Source organism: Artibeus jamaicensis, unplaced genomic scaffold (assembly GCF_021234435.1).
Source record: "Artibeus jamaicensis isolate MK-2021 breed Jamaican fruit bat unplaced genomic scaffold, CSHL_Jam_final scaffold_612, whole genome shotgun sequence".
NCBI lineage: Eukaryota > Metazoa > Chordata > Mammalia > Chiroptera > Phyllostomidae > Artibeus > Artibeus jamaicensis.
The window spans coordinates 14,300,284-14,313,177 of record NW_026522049.1 but is presented as its reverse complement, the minus strand read 5'-3'; the positions used below and the strand labels follow the sequence as shown (position 1 = coordinate 14,313,177).

Below are 12,894 nucleotides of genomic sequence, written 5' to 3'. Positions count from 1 at the left end.
GTTGTGGGTTTGATTCCCAGTCAGGGCATATACGGAAATCGGTGAGTGAATGCATGAATAAGTAGAACAAGAAATCAGCATTTCTCTCTCCCTCCCTTTTCCTCTCTCTTGTCTCAAAAATTAAAACAAAATTTTTTTCCTTCAAATTTTCACTTCGCTTTGTTTTTATGGTGTGAGTCACTGTTGTTTTTCCAGGGCAGTGTTTCACAGCATCCCCGGCACCGTGTGTGACCTGGCCCATCAGGAAACGCAACATACTAGCTTATACAATGACCTATGAAGGGGAACCCCAAAAACTGTAATTATCTTCTGAAGGGCGGGCCCCTTGTAGTACAAGTTACCCCCACTAAGGTGAGTGTTCCAAGAACCCACCTGTATCAGTGCACCAGCTGGTGTTGTTGTGAGAGGCTGCGTTTGGCTTCAGTGAATTTTTTTTGAAGCTTTTCTCTGCTTTTGCCCATTTCATGATGGGTGATTTATGAGAGCGCCTGCCCACCCCACACTGAGTGTTCAGCAGTTTTTGACCAAAACAAGCATTTCCCCCATGCCCTCACCCCGAGTGATTTATTTTTAGTTCCCTGGATGAAAAAAGTCCTCAAAGGGAAACATTTTGCTGATGTGGAAGAGGTGAAACAAAAAATGGCAGAAGCGCTAAAAGGCATCAAAATTGATGAGTTCAAAACCTGTTTTGAGCCGTGGAAAACAGTCTCATTAGGTGTATTGCATCAACTAGAGAGTACTTTCCAGGTGACTGAAGTTTAAGCATGTAAGAATAAATACACAATTTTTTTATAAATAAATTTCAGTTTTTGGGGGGTCCCAGCCCTGGCCAGGTGGCTCAGTTTGTTTGAGTGACGTCCCGAACGCCAAGGTTACGGGCTCAATCCCAGGTCAGAGAACGTGCAACAAGCAACCAATGAATGCGTCAATAAGTGGAACAACCGATAGATCTCTTTCTCTTAAATCAATTAAATTTAAAAAGTAAAATGACATATGTCTAATAATTAGGAATGAAATGATTCTTTCATGAAGTGAAATGATTCTTTTCATGAAAAACCATTTGCTTTTAAATGTCATATGTTCTTCAGACAACACTGTGGTGAAGGCTGAGGGGTGGGGTGGGGGCTGGGTGGAGATGGGCAGAGAAGGGGGGCAGGGGACATTGGGGATGGTGTCTACGATAACAAAGCTGTCCTTTGATAGGGTGACCATTCGTGCTGGTGGACTCTGTTGTGACAGCAGTTATGTCCCTCTGGAATAGCTCATGCTCTGGATGGTGTGTGTGGCCCCTCCTCCTGGGGACAGGTCAGCCCCTTAGAGGGGTACCCCAAGGCGCCTGACCCTTTTTTTTTTTTTTCAAAAAGACTTACTTATTTTTATTTTTATTTTTTAAATTTTTTATTGATTATGCTGTTACAGTTGTTCTATTCCCCCCTTCATTCCCCTCCACCCTACCCCCCATCCCCACCATTACCCCCCCCTTTAGTTTATGACCATGTGTCTCAAGTCCTTTAGATTCTATATTTCCCATGCTATTCTTGCCCCCCCCATCTATTTTCTATCTACTGTCTATGCTACTTATTTTCTGTACCTTCTCCCCCCCTTCTCCTCCTCCCACTCCCCTGTTGCTAACCCTCCTTGAGATCTTCATTGCTATGTTTCCACTCCTGATCTAGCTGTCCTTTTAGTTTGCTTTTGTTTTAGGTGTGGTTGTTAATAACTGTGAGTTTGTTGTCCTTTCACTGTTCATGTTTCTTTAACTTCTTTTTCTTAGATAAGTCCCTTTAACATTTCATATAATAAGGGCTTGGTGATGATGAACTCCTTGAATTTGATCTTATCTGAGAAGCACCTTATCTGTCCTTCCATTCTAAATGAAAGCTTTGCTGGATAGAGCAATCTTGGTTGTAGGTCTTTGGATTTCATGACTTGGAATACCTCTTTCCAGCCCCTTCTTGCCTGTAAGGTCTCTTTTGAGAAATCTGCTGACAGTCTGATGGGCACTCCTTTGTAGGTGACTGTCCCCTTAGCTCTTGCTGCTTCTAGGATTCTCTCCTTCATTTGAATCTTGGCTAATGTAATTATGATGTGCCTTGGTGTGTTCCTTCTTGGGTCCAACTTCTTTGGGACTCTCTGAGCTTCCTGGATTTCTTGGAAGTCTATTTCCTTTGCCAGTTGGGGAAATTCTCCTTTATTATTTGTTCAAATAAGTTTTCCACTGGTGGCTGTGCCTTTCCCCCTTCTGGTACCCCTATAATTGGGATGTTGGAGCGTTTAAAGATGTCCTGGAGGTTCCTAAGACTCTCCTCATTTCTTTGAATTCTTGCTTCTTGACTCTTGTCTGTTTGGCCATTATTTGCTTTCTTCTGGTCCACTCCATTGATTTGAGTCCCAGTTTCCTTTTCATTGCTATTGGTGTCCTGTGCAATTCCATTCATTTCAATTAGTTTTGCCTTCATATATTTGTCTAATTTGTCGGTATAATCAACCAGTTCTGTGAGGATCCTGATGACCAGTGTTTTAAACTATGCGTCTGAGAGTTTTGCTATTTCTTCATCGCTTAGATCTATGGGCTCTGGGGCTTTGAGATCTTCTTGTGACATTTTTGGTCTGTTCGTGCCCTTTAAGTGTGAGGAGCGGAGCCTTGGACTCCCAGGTCGCTGGGTTGTGACGCTGTATGTGGGGGCGTGGTCAGAGCGGGGAAATGACTACCCCCTCTGCTGTTTCTCACAGCTGGGTGAGGATTAGCGTCTTAGGTGGTTCACCTGGGCCGGTCCACTCAGAGTCTCTGGGTTATGACGCTGTATGTGGAGGTGGGGTCAGAGCAGGGAAATGACGGTGCCCTCCACTGCCACTTGCCGCGGGGACCCGCCGGCCCGGTCCAACCGCCCACTCCCTCGCCTGTCCACCCGCGCACAAATGCGCGACCACAGTCAACATGCAGCACCGCTTCCCCGCTGTCTCCCCTGTGGTCGTTTGCCTGGTGGCTCGCTCGGTCGCTCACTAGGTCCAACCCTGCGCCTGGATTCCGCGCGTCTGGATTCCGCCTGAGTCCGGCTGACCGAGTCCTCCTGTGCAATCCCACTTCACCAGCTGCTGGTTTCGCCCCTTACCGATCAGGCTGAAGAATTTGTTGTTAACGGACTTCCGAAAAGTTCAATTTTCCGTGTTCTGTCTGTGTTTTCTGTTGCTAATATTCAGTTGTCTCTAAACTTGGTTGTGTGAGAAGGCACGGCATATCCACCTATGCCTCCATCTTGGCGGAAGTCGCGCCTGAACCTTTTAAAAATATTTTATTTCTTTTTTTATTTTTAGACAGAGGGGAAGGGAAGGAGAAAGAGAGGGAGAGAAAGATCAATGTGTGGTTGCCTCTTACATGGCCCCCACTTGGGACTGGGCTGCAACCCAGGCACATGCCCTCACTGAGAATTGAACCGTGACCCTTTGGTTCGCAGCCTGCGCTCAATCCATTGAGCTACACCAGCCAGGGCCTGAACCTTTTAAAAAAACTACTTTAGTTATTTATTTTTAGTAAATGGGGAAAGGAGGGAGAAAGAGAAAGAAATGTCAGTGTGTGGTTGTGTCTCATGCACCCCATACTGGGGACCTGGCCCACAACCCAGGCATGTGCCCTGACTGGGAATTGAACTGGGACCCTTTGGTTCTAAGGCCAGAGCTTAGTCCACTGAGTTACACCAGTCAGGGTTGAACCTTTGTTTTGCTTAAGCTGTGGCATCTGTGCCCCGGAGAACCTCTCAGCCCCTTTCATTTATTATTTTTTTTTAATTTCAAAATGTATTGATTTTGAAGGAGAAAGAGAAACATTGATTCGTTGTGCCAACTTATCAATGCATTCATTGGTTGATTCTTGTATGTTCCCTGACTGGGAATCGAACCCATGACCTTGGTGTCTCCAGATGATGCTCTAACCAACCAGGCCCCTCATTCATTTCATTATGACTCCATTGGCCCAACTTCTGCTGCCTGGTGCCCCAAGGGAAGCCATTTGGATACTTTCAATGTGTGATATTTAAAATATGATGATGTGAAGAAATAGAACTTTCTGAGTAGGACAGAGCCCATCACACGACGATCGGGCTCGTTGATGGGAAGCTCTGCCTGGAAGAACACGTCTGGCTGGGATCCGCCACGGAGCTGATGGGGGTCGAACAGCACAGTCCAGCCCCACCTCCCCCAGCATCTGGTCTGTGGCACGTTTCCGCTGTGCATTTCCAGCCTGGTTTGTAGTGAAGGGGGTTTGTTTCTAGTGGTTTCTCCTGAAATTCCAGATTTTCCCAACACAGGTTCACTGCCCATTCTCTCCGGGCACAGCCCCAGCAGCTGGTGACTGTGCTTCCTCCCGGTGTCTTGCAGGTCTCACACACCTTTACCCCGGCTCTTCGGCTCCAGGTTCCAAGAACCCTGCGTGACGGAAAACACTCCCTTGCTGAGGGATTCTTCTCAGGAGAAAGGGTGAGTGTGTCCCCTTCTCCCAGAGTTAAGGAACCTCTGGGCACTGTCCTCGGCTGGAGAATTTCTCCCTGAGACGTGAACTTGGCCCCAACATGTTGGGCCCCTGCTAGTTCCTTGTCAATTCAAGGTCACAGCTATTCATGACTCTAGTGCCTGGATCCTGTGGCTTATGGATTTCCAAATGACCCTGAGCATGAGTCTGCAGTGATGAGGCAGCAGGTGTGCATACAGCTAACTCACCAGGCCAAGGCTTCCCAACGGGTGGGGCACGGGCTGCAGGCGGGGACCTTGGCTGTGTCTGGGGATTAAAAAAAATCCTCATCCAAGGATATGCACATCGATTTGAGAGTCAGAGAAAGGGACAGGGGGAGAGAGGGAGAGAAACATCCATGTGACAGAGAAACATTGATCCATTGCTCCTCCCCACCTCGGGGATGAACACCCCCCCCCACACACACACACAACCCAGGTATGAACTCTGACCAGTCATCGAACCCCCGACCTTCTGGGGCACAGGGTGCTCCACCCCACTGAGACACCTGGCCAGGGCCGCCCTAAGGAGACTGTTGAGGACAAGTTGTGTCTCTCTGCAAAAGCTCCCCCCACCCCCACCAGCCCTTTGAACCAAGGGAACCTCCTCCACTCTCTGGGCCTCCAGGGCTGTCCCCTCAAGTTCAAGGGGGTTCACATGTCACCTCTTCTGTGAAGCCTTCATTTACCCCCAGCTTGTCCTGCGATCTCAGACACCACAGTCTGCCCTTATTCGGAACTTGCCCTGAGTTACCCACGGTTGTGTCTGCCGGCCTGCGTCCTCTCCGTCCCCTGTCCCAGCGTCCAGCAGGCCCCTGCCACCGGAAGCGTCTCTCCTAATCAATAGCTGTGTAAACAAACATCTCACACATCCAGTCCCGTAAGGTTTTCCTTGGCGTCACTGGTGAACGGTTAGGGCCTGAGGCACTTTAGAACTCGAGATTCATTGGGGATCCAATGACGTGTGAGCATTTGTCTCACACGCGTCGCACACGTGGAGCGCAGACGCCCCACGGGGCGGAGCCTCGCCTCGCTCCCAGAAACCGCTGCAGGACAGCGTGGGTCTGGCTTGCTTACCATACATTTTCCTTTATTTTTTCTGGCAAGAAGCTAATTGAAGTGTGGGTGGTGGGCAGGATTTTTTAAAAAGACTTAGAGGGGAAGGATTCGATTCCCAGTCAGGGCACATGCCTGGGTTGCAGGCCGGTTCCCTGCAGGCCAGTTCCCAGCAGGGGACGCACAAAAGGCAACCATACATTGATGTTTCTCTCCCTCTCTCCTTCCCCCACTTCCCCTCTAAAGATAAATAAATAATAAAATATTAAAAAAAAAAAAAGACTTAGAGGGGAAGGAGGGGGAAACGTTGAAGTACCAGAGAAACGTCAATCATTTCTCCTCATGCGCCCCTCACCAGGGAACTGGCCCACAACCCAGGCACGTGCCTGGACCGGGAGTCGAACAGGCAACTTTTTGGTTTGTGGGAAGACATCCGACCCACTGAGCCACAGCAGTCAGGGTTGTGTGGAAAGGATTTTTAAATGCTTTTCTTTGGGGGGGGGATTTAATTTTATTGCAGTTTTTTTAACTTAAAATTTTTTTTTGATTGCAGTTGACTTTCAATATTATTTGTATTAGTTTCAGGTGTACAGCATAGTGGTTCGATGTCTATAGGACTACAGAGTGATCCCCTAGGTATGCCCAGCGCCTACCTGGCCCCATACATATTTATTACAATGTTACCGCCTACGTTCCCTGTGCTGTGTGTACTTCACATCCCCCTGACTGCTTTGTAACTGCCAATTTGTCCTTCTCAATCCCTTCACCCTTTTCACCCCGTCTTCCAACTACTCTCTCCCCTCCGACAGCCATCAGTCTGTTTCCTGTGTCTGTGAGTTTGTTTCTATCTTGCTTGTTCATTTATATTTTCTTTAGATTCCTCATATATGTGAAATCATATCATATTTATCTTTCTCTGACTTATGCCACTTATACGATGCCCTCTAGGTCCATCCGTGCTGTTGCAAATGGTAAGATTCCATTCTTTTTAATGGCTGAGTAATATTCCTTTGTATAAATGCACCACTTCTTCTTTATCCAATCATCTATTGATGGGCACTTGGGTTGCTTCCATATTTTGGCGATTGTAAATAACACTGCAATGAACATAGGGGTGCGTAGGGGTACCTTGTTGCAGTTTTAAATTAAAAAAAAAAAAGATTTTATTCATTTCTTACAGAGAGGGGAAGGGAGGGAGACAGAAAGGGAGAGAAATATCAATGTGTGGTTGCCTCTCCCACATCCCCTGCTGGGGACCTGGCCGGCAACCCAGGCATGTGCTCTGACTGGGAATTGAACCAGCAACCCTTTGGTTTGCAAACCGGCACTCAATCCACTGAGCCAAGGCTCTTGTTACAGTTTTTAATTTGGTCAAGAGGCTTATTAGGCTCACACCCACTGGTTCCCATATTTTCAGGACAGAATGCATCCTTTACAGGGTGTGAGGGCAGGATCGAACAGCTAATGCGACATAAATCAGAGCGTGCCCTGCGTCGGCACCATCCAGCATGGCGGCCAATTGTCCTGTGTACTGATTCACAGTTAAATTTATGAAAATTAATAAAATGCAAATTCAGTTCTGCAGTTGCACGCTTCCAGTGGCCAGTTGGCACATGTGGCTGCCATGAGGCAGAGAACGTTCCTTCCCACCATCAAGGAAATTTCTGTCACACGGGGCTGCTCCACAACACGGTCATGAACGCTCTTTTTTCTACTTACAAGAAAGCTGTTTTCTTAGTTCCAATTTTAGTTACAGTCGTGTCTGCTCAGAAGTCGAGGGGCTGTGATCTTGTTCCTCACACACCTGAGTAGTTCCAGGTCACGAAATTCTTAGAAAAGATGAGTTTCCAAGCTCGCGCCCTGTCGACATCATTTGCTACCTTGTTGCGTATTCTGCACAATGTACTTTGTTTCTCTGGGCATCTCCTTATGAGTAAGACTCTTCTTCTTCTTTTTTTTTAAAGATTTATTTATTTTTAGAGAGGGGAAAGGAAAGAGAAAGAGAGGGAGAGAAACATCGATGTGTGCTACATCGATCAGTTGACTCTTGCACGCCTCCTACTGGGGACCTGGCCTGCAACCCAGGCATGTGCCCTGACCGGGAATCAAACCGGTAACCTTTCAGTTTGCAGGCCAGCGTTCAGTCTGTGGAGCCACACCAGCCAGGGCTCTTTTTCTTTTTAAAAGATTTTATTTACTTATTTTTAGAGAGTGGGGAAGGCAGGGAGAGGGGGAGAGAAACATCAGTGTGTGGTTGCCTCTCACAGTCTCTCCAAGGGGGACCCAGCCTACAACCCAGGCTTGAGCCTTGACTGGGAATTGAACCATTGATCCTTTGGTTTGCAGACCAGCACTCAATCCACTAAGACACACCAGCCAGTCCTCTCTTTCTTTTTAAAAGATTTTATTTACTTATTTTTAGAGAGCGGGGAAGGGAAGGAGAGCAATACCAATGCAAGAGAAAAACATTGATCAGTTGCCTCTTGAATGAGCCCTGATTGGGAACAGAAAACGCCCAGTCAGGGGCCAAACCTGCAACCCAGGCATGTTTCCTGACTTGGAATCAAACCGGTGACGTATTGCTTTGCAGGATGACGCCCAACTCACTGAGCCACACCAGCGAGGGCAAGAGTATTCTTTTCCTGCTGTGACCCAGCCCCAGAGCAGGGTAACTGTGAGGAGGATCTCAGCACCCGGTAGAGCTGGCTGCCTCCGAGCGGCGTCACATGTTCCTACAAGTCACGCTGCGGTTTTGTCAGCCTCGTGGTCCCAGGAGGAGTCCGTGCAGCACAAATTCTAGGCTTTGTTGCACCGTCCCTAGAGTCAAGCGCATTCGTACAGAGCGAACTGCTCAGAAGTCCAAGGCACAACCGACAGGAAGTGGATTGTGCACGTGGAATTCTGATCAACGTGTGGCTCCCCCCCCCCCCCCCAGTCATCCCTTTAGATTTGGCTCTGGTTCTTGGGCCCCTGTCGTCCAGCGCTGGCGGTCCCCGCTCCTGCTCACGTGGATGTGAGGTGGGAGAGCCCGGAGGCCCTGCTCCCTATCTCTCCGTTGCAGGAAGGTGTTTGCACAGAGCAGGACTGGGGGTGGCCGCTGGGCTGAGCCAGCTCTGTAGAAAAGTTTCAAGCTCAGAACGAGTTGATTCTTCTTTTTTTTTAAATTGACTTTGACAGAGAGAGAGAGAAATAAACATCCATTTGTTGTCCATTGTTTGATGCTTATTTGTGCCCTGACTGGGGATTGAACCTGCAACCTTGGCCAATCGGGACAATGCTCCAACCAACTGAGCTACCCGACCAGGGCCAAGCAGATGTTTCTTAAAGGCCCACAACTCATTCTGAAGATTCGAGTGACTCCAGGTGTCCCCTGAGCCGAGTGCTCTGTGACACGCAGAGGGACCAGGCCCAGCCGCACCGACTCTGCGGTCCTGCCCAAAGCCAGGAGGGACTCCACGTTTCACACGTAACCACTCAGATGCAACCTCATTTTCAGTGAAAATAACCCCAAACGTTGCTTTCCAGGGTGCGGACCCTGCACATTTACCACCCGGAGTTCGTCACCGCTGAGGAGTCTTGGGACAACAGCTCGGCTGAGTGGGAGGGTCGGTCGCTGCTGGGCAGCGAGGCGGCTGGCTCCTCCCGGTCTGCCTCCTCGGACAAGGGGGACCTTCTGGAAGGTGCCCACGCCAGGCTCCGCCTTTCGAAGCTGAGGTAGGAGGCTCGGGGGCATCCACGTTGCCCAAGGTGGCGGGCGCACAGGGCAGCCCGCGGCCTGGGGCGAGGCTGGGGGTCTCGCCCTCACGACACCCTTCCCAAAGGTGCGGTGGAGATGAGGGAAGGGTCTGCACACGTTTCCTGGCAGACTTGCCAGGTGGCGCTGGCCCAGGGCCACGGCTGCGGCCACAGGGTCCCATATACACATTTATTGGAAGGAAGGGTCCCATCGAGAACAACACCTTTGAAGGCGGCATCTGCAGGGACAGGCTAAGGCTTGGGGACCAGGACCACTGGGTCCACGTTCCAGATGTGAGGGAGCTGGGGGACCAGAGGGCCAGCCATGTCCTGCGACTCTCTCCTGGTCTCCTGGTGTCCCCTTTGCTCCATGGCCTTCCATGGACTTCTACAAGGGCGGTCTGGCCCACGGACAGGTGAGGGGCCCTATGTTGCTGTCAATCATGAGTGTCACTATTTCCCAATGTCAGGGGACAGGCCTTCACTGAAGCTGTTTGACAGATGCACCAAATGCCAAAGGACACGAGTCTGTATCCAAAGCTGCCCTTTCTCTGGTGTCCTGTGATCGTCCTGGCCAAGGAAGATGACAGAAGGGACCTCAGGAGGGTGATAATTTTGCCTGAGGTCTTGCAGCCTGTGAGCCCGGCTGGGGGCAGTGGGTGACCCGCCAGCCTCCCAGCCCCGTGTAGCTCCTCACGGGCACTGGCCTCAGCTGCCTTCACAGGCGCGGCCAATACTTGGCTGGTGAATCTGCTCTGAGGTCCTGCGAATCGTGGGAAATTGTGTGAACAGGGGTGTGGCCCCGGGGGTCACAGGGATGGCAGCACCCATCCCCAGCTGGCTGGCTCCCTGCTGCAGCGGGTGACAGCTTCCTCCTCTGTCCCACGCGGCAGCAAAATAGAATCAAGTACATTTCAGACTCGACCTTCAGGGGTTGGTTTATCTTCTCTGACCAGGGAAACAGTTGCCTTGAACTGAAAGACTCAGGGCCATCCTTTCTCACGGGTCTATTAAGTCCCATGCATGGTCATTGAAGAAACTTGTGAAAAATATTTTGGATGGTCAGAAAGAGATTTGTATTTAGAATAGTCCACGAATGCTTCATCCTTTCAAAAGAGGGTCCTTTTGGTGCCCATTTAAGTAGAAGCTGCTGCATCACCATTTGGAGATGTGAACTGATATTCATCAAATTCATTACATCTAAGAGAATGCAAAACATGCTGTTGTTGCCATCTTGAAAGGACCAGAGTGGTTTTGAAAACGACACTTCCTTCATTCTGCAAACGTGTGTCAAGCCCAGGCCAAGTGGCAGCGGCCCTCCAAGTTCAGGGAGAGATTGCAGACAGCCCAGGGCCCCGCCCCGGAGGAGAGCCGGCAGGGGTGGGGCACACCACAGGGCTGGGCAGTGAAGTGTCACTGGGAGGTGGACCCTGGTGGGCTGGGGAGGCGATAGGACCAGAGGTGCAGCTGGAGGGGCTGTGGAGGGGTGGCCAGGCCCTGGTCCACCTCGGGCCTGAGGGCCATGGTGAAGTGCAAAATGGTGGCTGGGCCAGGATGCCACAAGGAGTGACAGGCCAAGCACATGGCCTGGTTGTCTACTAAATTACCTCCTACGAATTGGAGAGAGAGAGAGAGAGATTTGGTGTTTCGCTTATTCATGCATTGATTGGTTGCTTCTCTAAGTGCCCTGATTGGGGATTGAACTCACAACCTTGGTGTATCGGGGGCAACATTCTAATCCGGCCAGGGCTCTTGGGAATTCTTGAAAGGCTCTGCTGTACAACCAATGACAATGTTGCACTTTCTGGAACCAATGGTTGTGTCTCCGCATTTGTATATTTAATGGTCAAATCTATAGGCCTACCTTTCAGAAAACTTAGAGGAAAGTGATTGACGCATGTGAGTCTGAGAGACCAGATGAGGCTTGTTGCCGGGAATCTGGAGCCTCAAATCTTGGTCTTAGCGTCTCCAGCAAGAAGCTGTGTGCAAGCCCTCGGTGCTACCTTTGTTCCTCTCGTCCCCCAACCAAGTCACTTGCCACCAGGCAGAAGGTGGGGCCACAGTCTGCAGTATGATCCTTGCTGCCCTGCTAAGGAGAGGACCCCAAAGGCGGGCTCTAAGGGGCAGGTTTCGGGGGGCCTGGGAAAGGTGGCTGAGGTCTGGCAGGTCTGGGCGTGCGCTCACAGGAGGGCGCCGTGAGGCCGTGACGGGGGCCTGCCTTTCTCTGCAGGCGCTGTGTCCGGTGGTTGAAGGTCACGGGCCTGTTTGCCTTCGTGGTGATGTGCTCCGTGAGTACCGCGCCCAGACCGATGGTGGGCCCCGCCGCAGGCTGGGCGCCTGCGTGGTGGGACCACAGTTCCCTTGGAGGAGGAGCTGAGGGCGTGGGGGTGGCGGCCCGTGGGTAGCCATGGAGGCCTTGGGAGGCTTCTCTGCTCTTGTCCCAAGTCACCTGGCTGAAGCCTCAGTGACCTGGCTTTGCTCCGCAGAAGGCAGGGAAGTGGCCCCCTGGGTCTGCCCACCTCAGGGAGCTTACCAAATCCTCCTTCAGCCCCCTGCGGTGAACCCTTTGTTTGTGTGGGGGCGAAAATGGTGTGAACCCTGTGGTCCTCTCAACTGCATTCCTCATGAGATGTTTCTGGTCGTTACAGGTTTCGTTTAGCCTGTATCCAGACCAAGGGAAGTTCTGGCAGCTGCTGGCTGTGTCGCCGCAGGAAAGCTACTGTATCTGAACCACGTGCTGGATGGGAGGTGGACGGGTGGCGGGCGGCTGAGAGTCACAAAGCAAAGAGACACCCAAGAACTGTCCCAAGAGCTGCCCAAGGTCACAGCACAAGCCAGCAGGATGCTAATGAAAAACCAGGCCTCAGGGGAGGTGGAAAGAGCAGTAGGGAGACCCCGATGTGGGTGGGCGGTGCGCTTCCCCACACGGGGTTGCTGGGGGCTGTGTCATACTTTGTTAGGGCCCCGGTTTCCCTGTGGCTTTGGGACATGCGGGTCCGTAGCCTCCTTCCCCACTTCCTCTGGGTGATTTCTGCTGACCCATTTTCGAGTTTATTGGTTCTTTTCCTGGCTCTGTCTTCTGCTCCGCTGATTGCTTGGCTTCTTCACGTTGCACTTTTTCTTGTTGCTTTCTCAGGCTTCGTAGTTTGTCCTGGGGAGGCAGATGTGTGGGACAGACACTCTGAGTGTGTTAGTTACTTCCGGCTGCCACAGCAAATCACCGCAGATAGTGTGGCTCCAACTAGAGGGTTTATTTCTCAGTCCTGGAGGCCCGTAGTTCAAGGTCAAGGTGTGGCTGATGTCGTGTTTGGTGCGGTCTCGTTCCCTGGCTTGCAGACCTGCCTGCTGCATCCTCACGTGTCATTCCCTGGTGTGTGGAGACACAGAGAGAACGCTCTCTGGTCTCTGTCGCTCTCTCTTTTTATAATTTACTGATGTAGGAGAGAGAGAGGAAGCGGGGGGGGAGAGAGAGAAACGCCGACCCGTTGCTTCCGTTATTGATGCATCCACTGGTTGCTTCTTCTGTGTGCCCTTGACCCAGAGCTGAACCTGCCTCCTTGGTGAACTGGGATGACGCTCTCACCCAATGAACTGCCCTGC

The 12,894-nt window shown here is 50.8% G+C and overlaps 1 protein-coding gene across 2 annotated transcripts in view; it reads left to right on the top strand.

Annotated features, from left to right (window-relative positions):
• Positions 1-12,894, top strand: part of OCA2 (OCA2 melanosomal transmembrane protein) — a 156,465-nt gene that overhangs the window by 21,520 nt on the left and 122,051 nt on the right. For both annotated transcript variants that reach the window (XM_037132735.2, XM_053658817.1), the window contains exons 3-6: positions 4,375-4,473; positions 9,085-9,273; positions 11,525-11,582; positions 11,943-12,015. In XM_037132735.2, the coding sequence (XP_036988630.2) occupies positions 4,375-4,473; positions 9,085-9,273; positions 11,525-11,582; positions 11,943-12,015 (419 nt within the window). The remainder of the gene's footprint in view (positions 1-4,374; positions 4,474-9,084; positions 9,274-11,524; positions 11,583-11,942; positions 12,016-12,894) is intronic.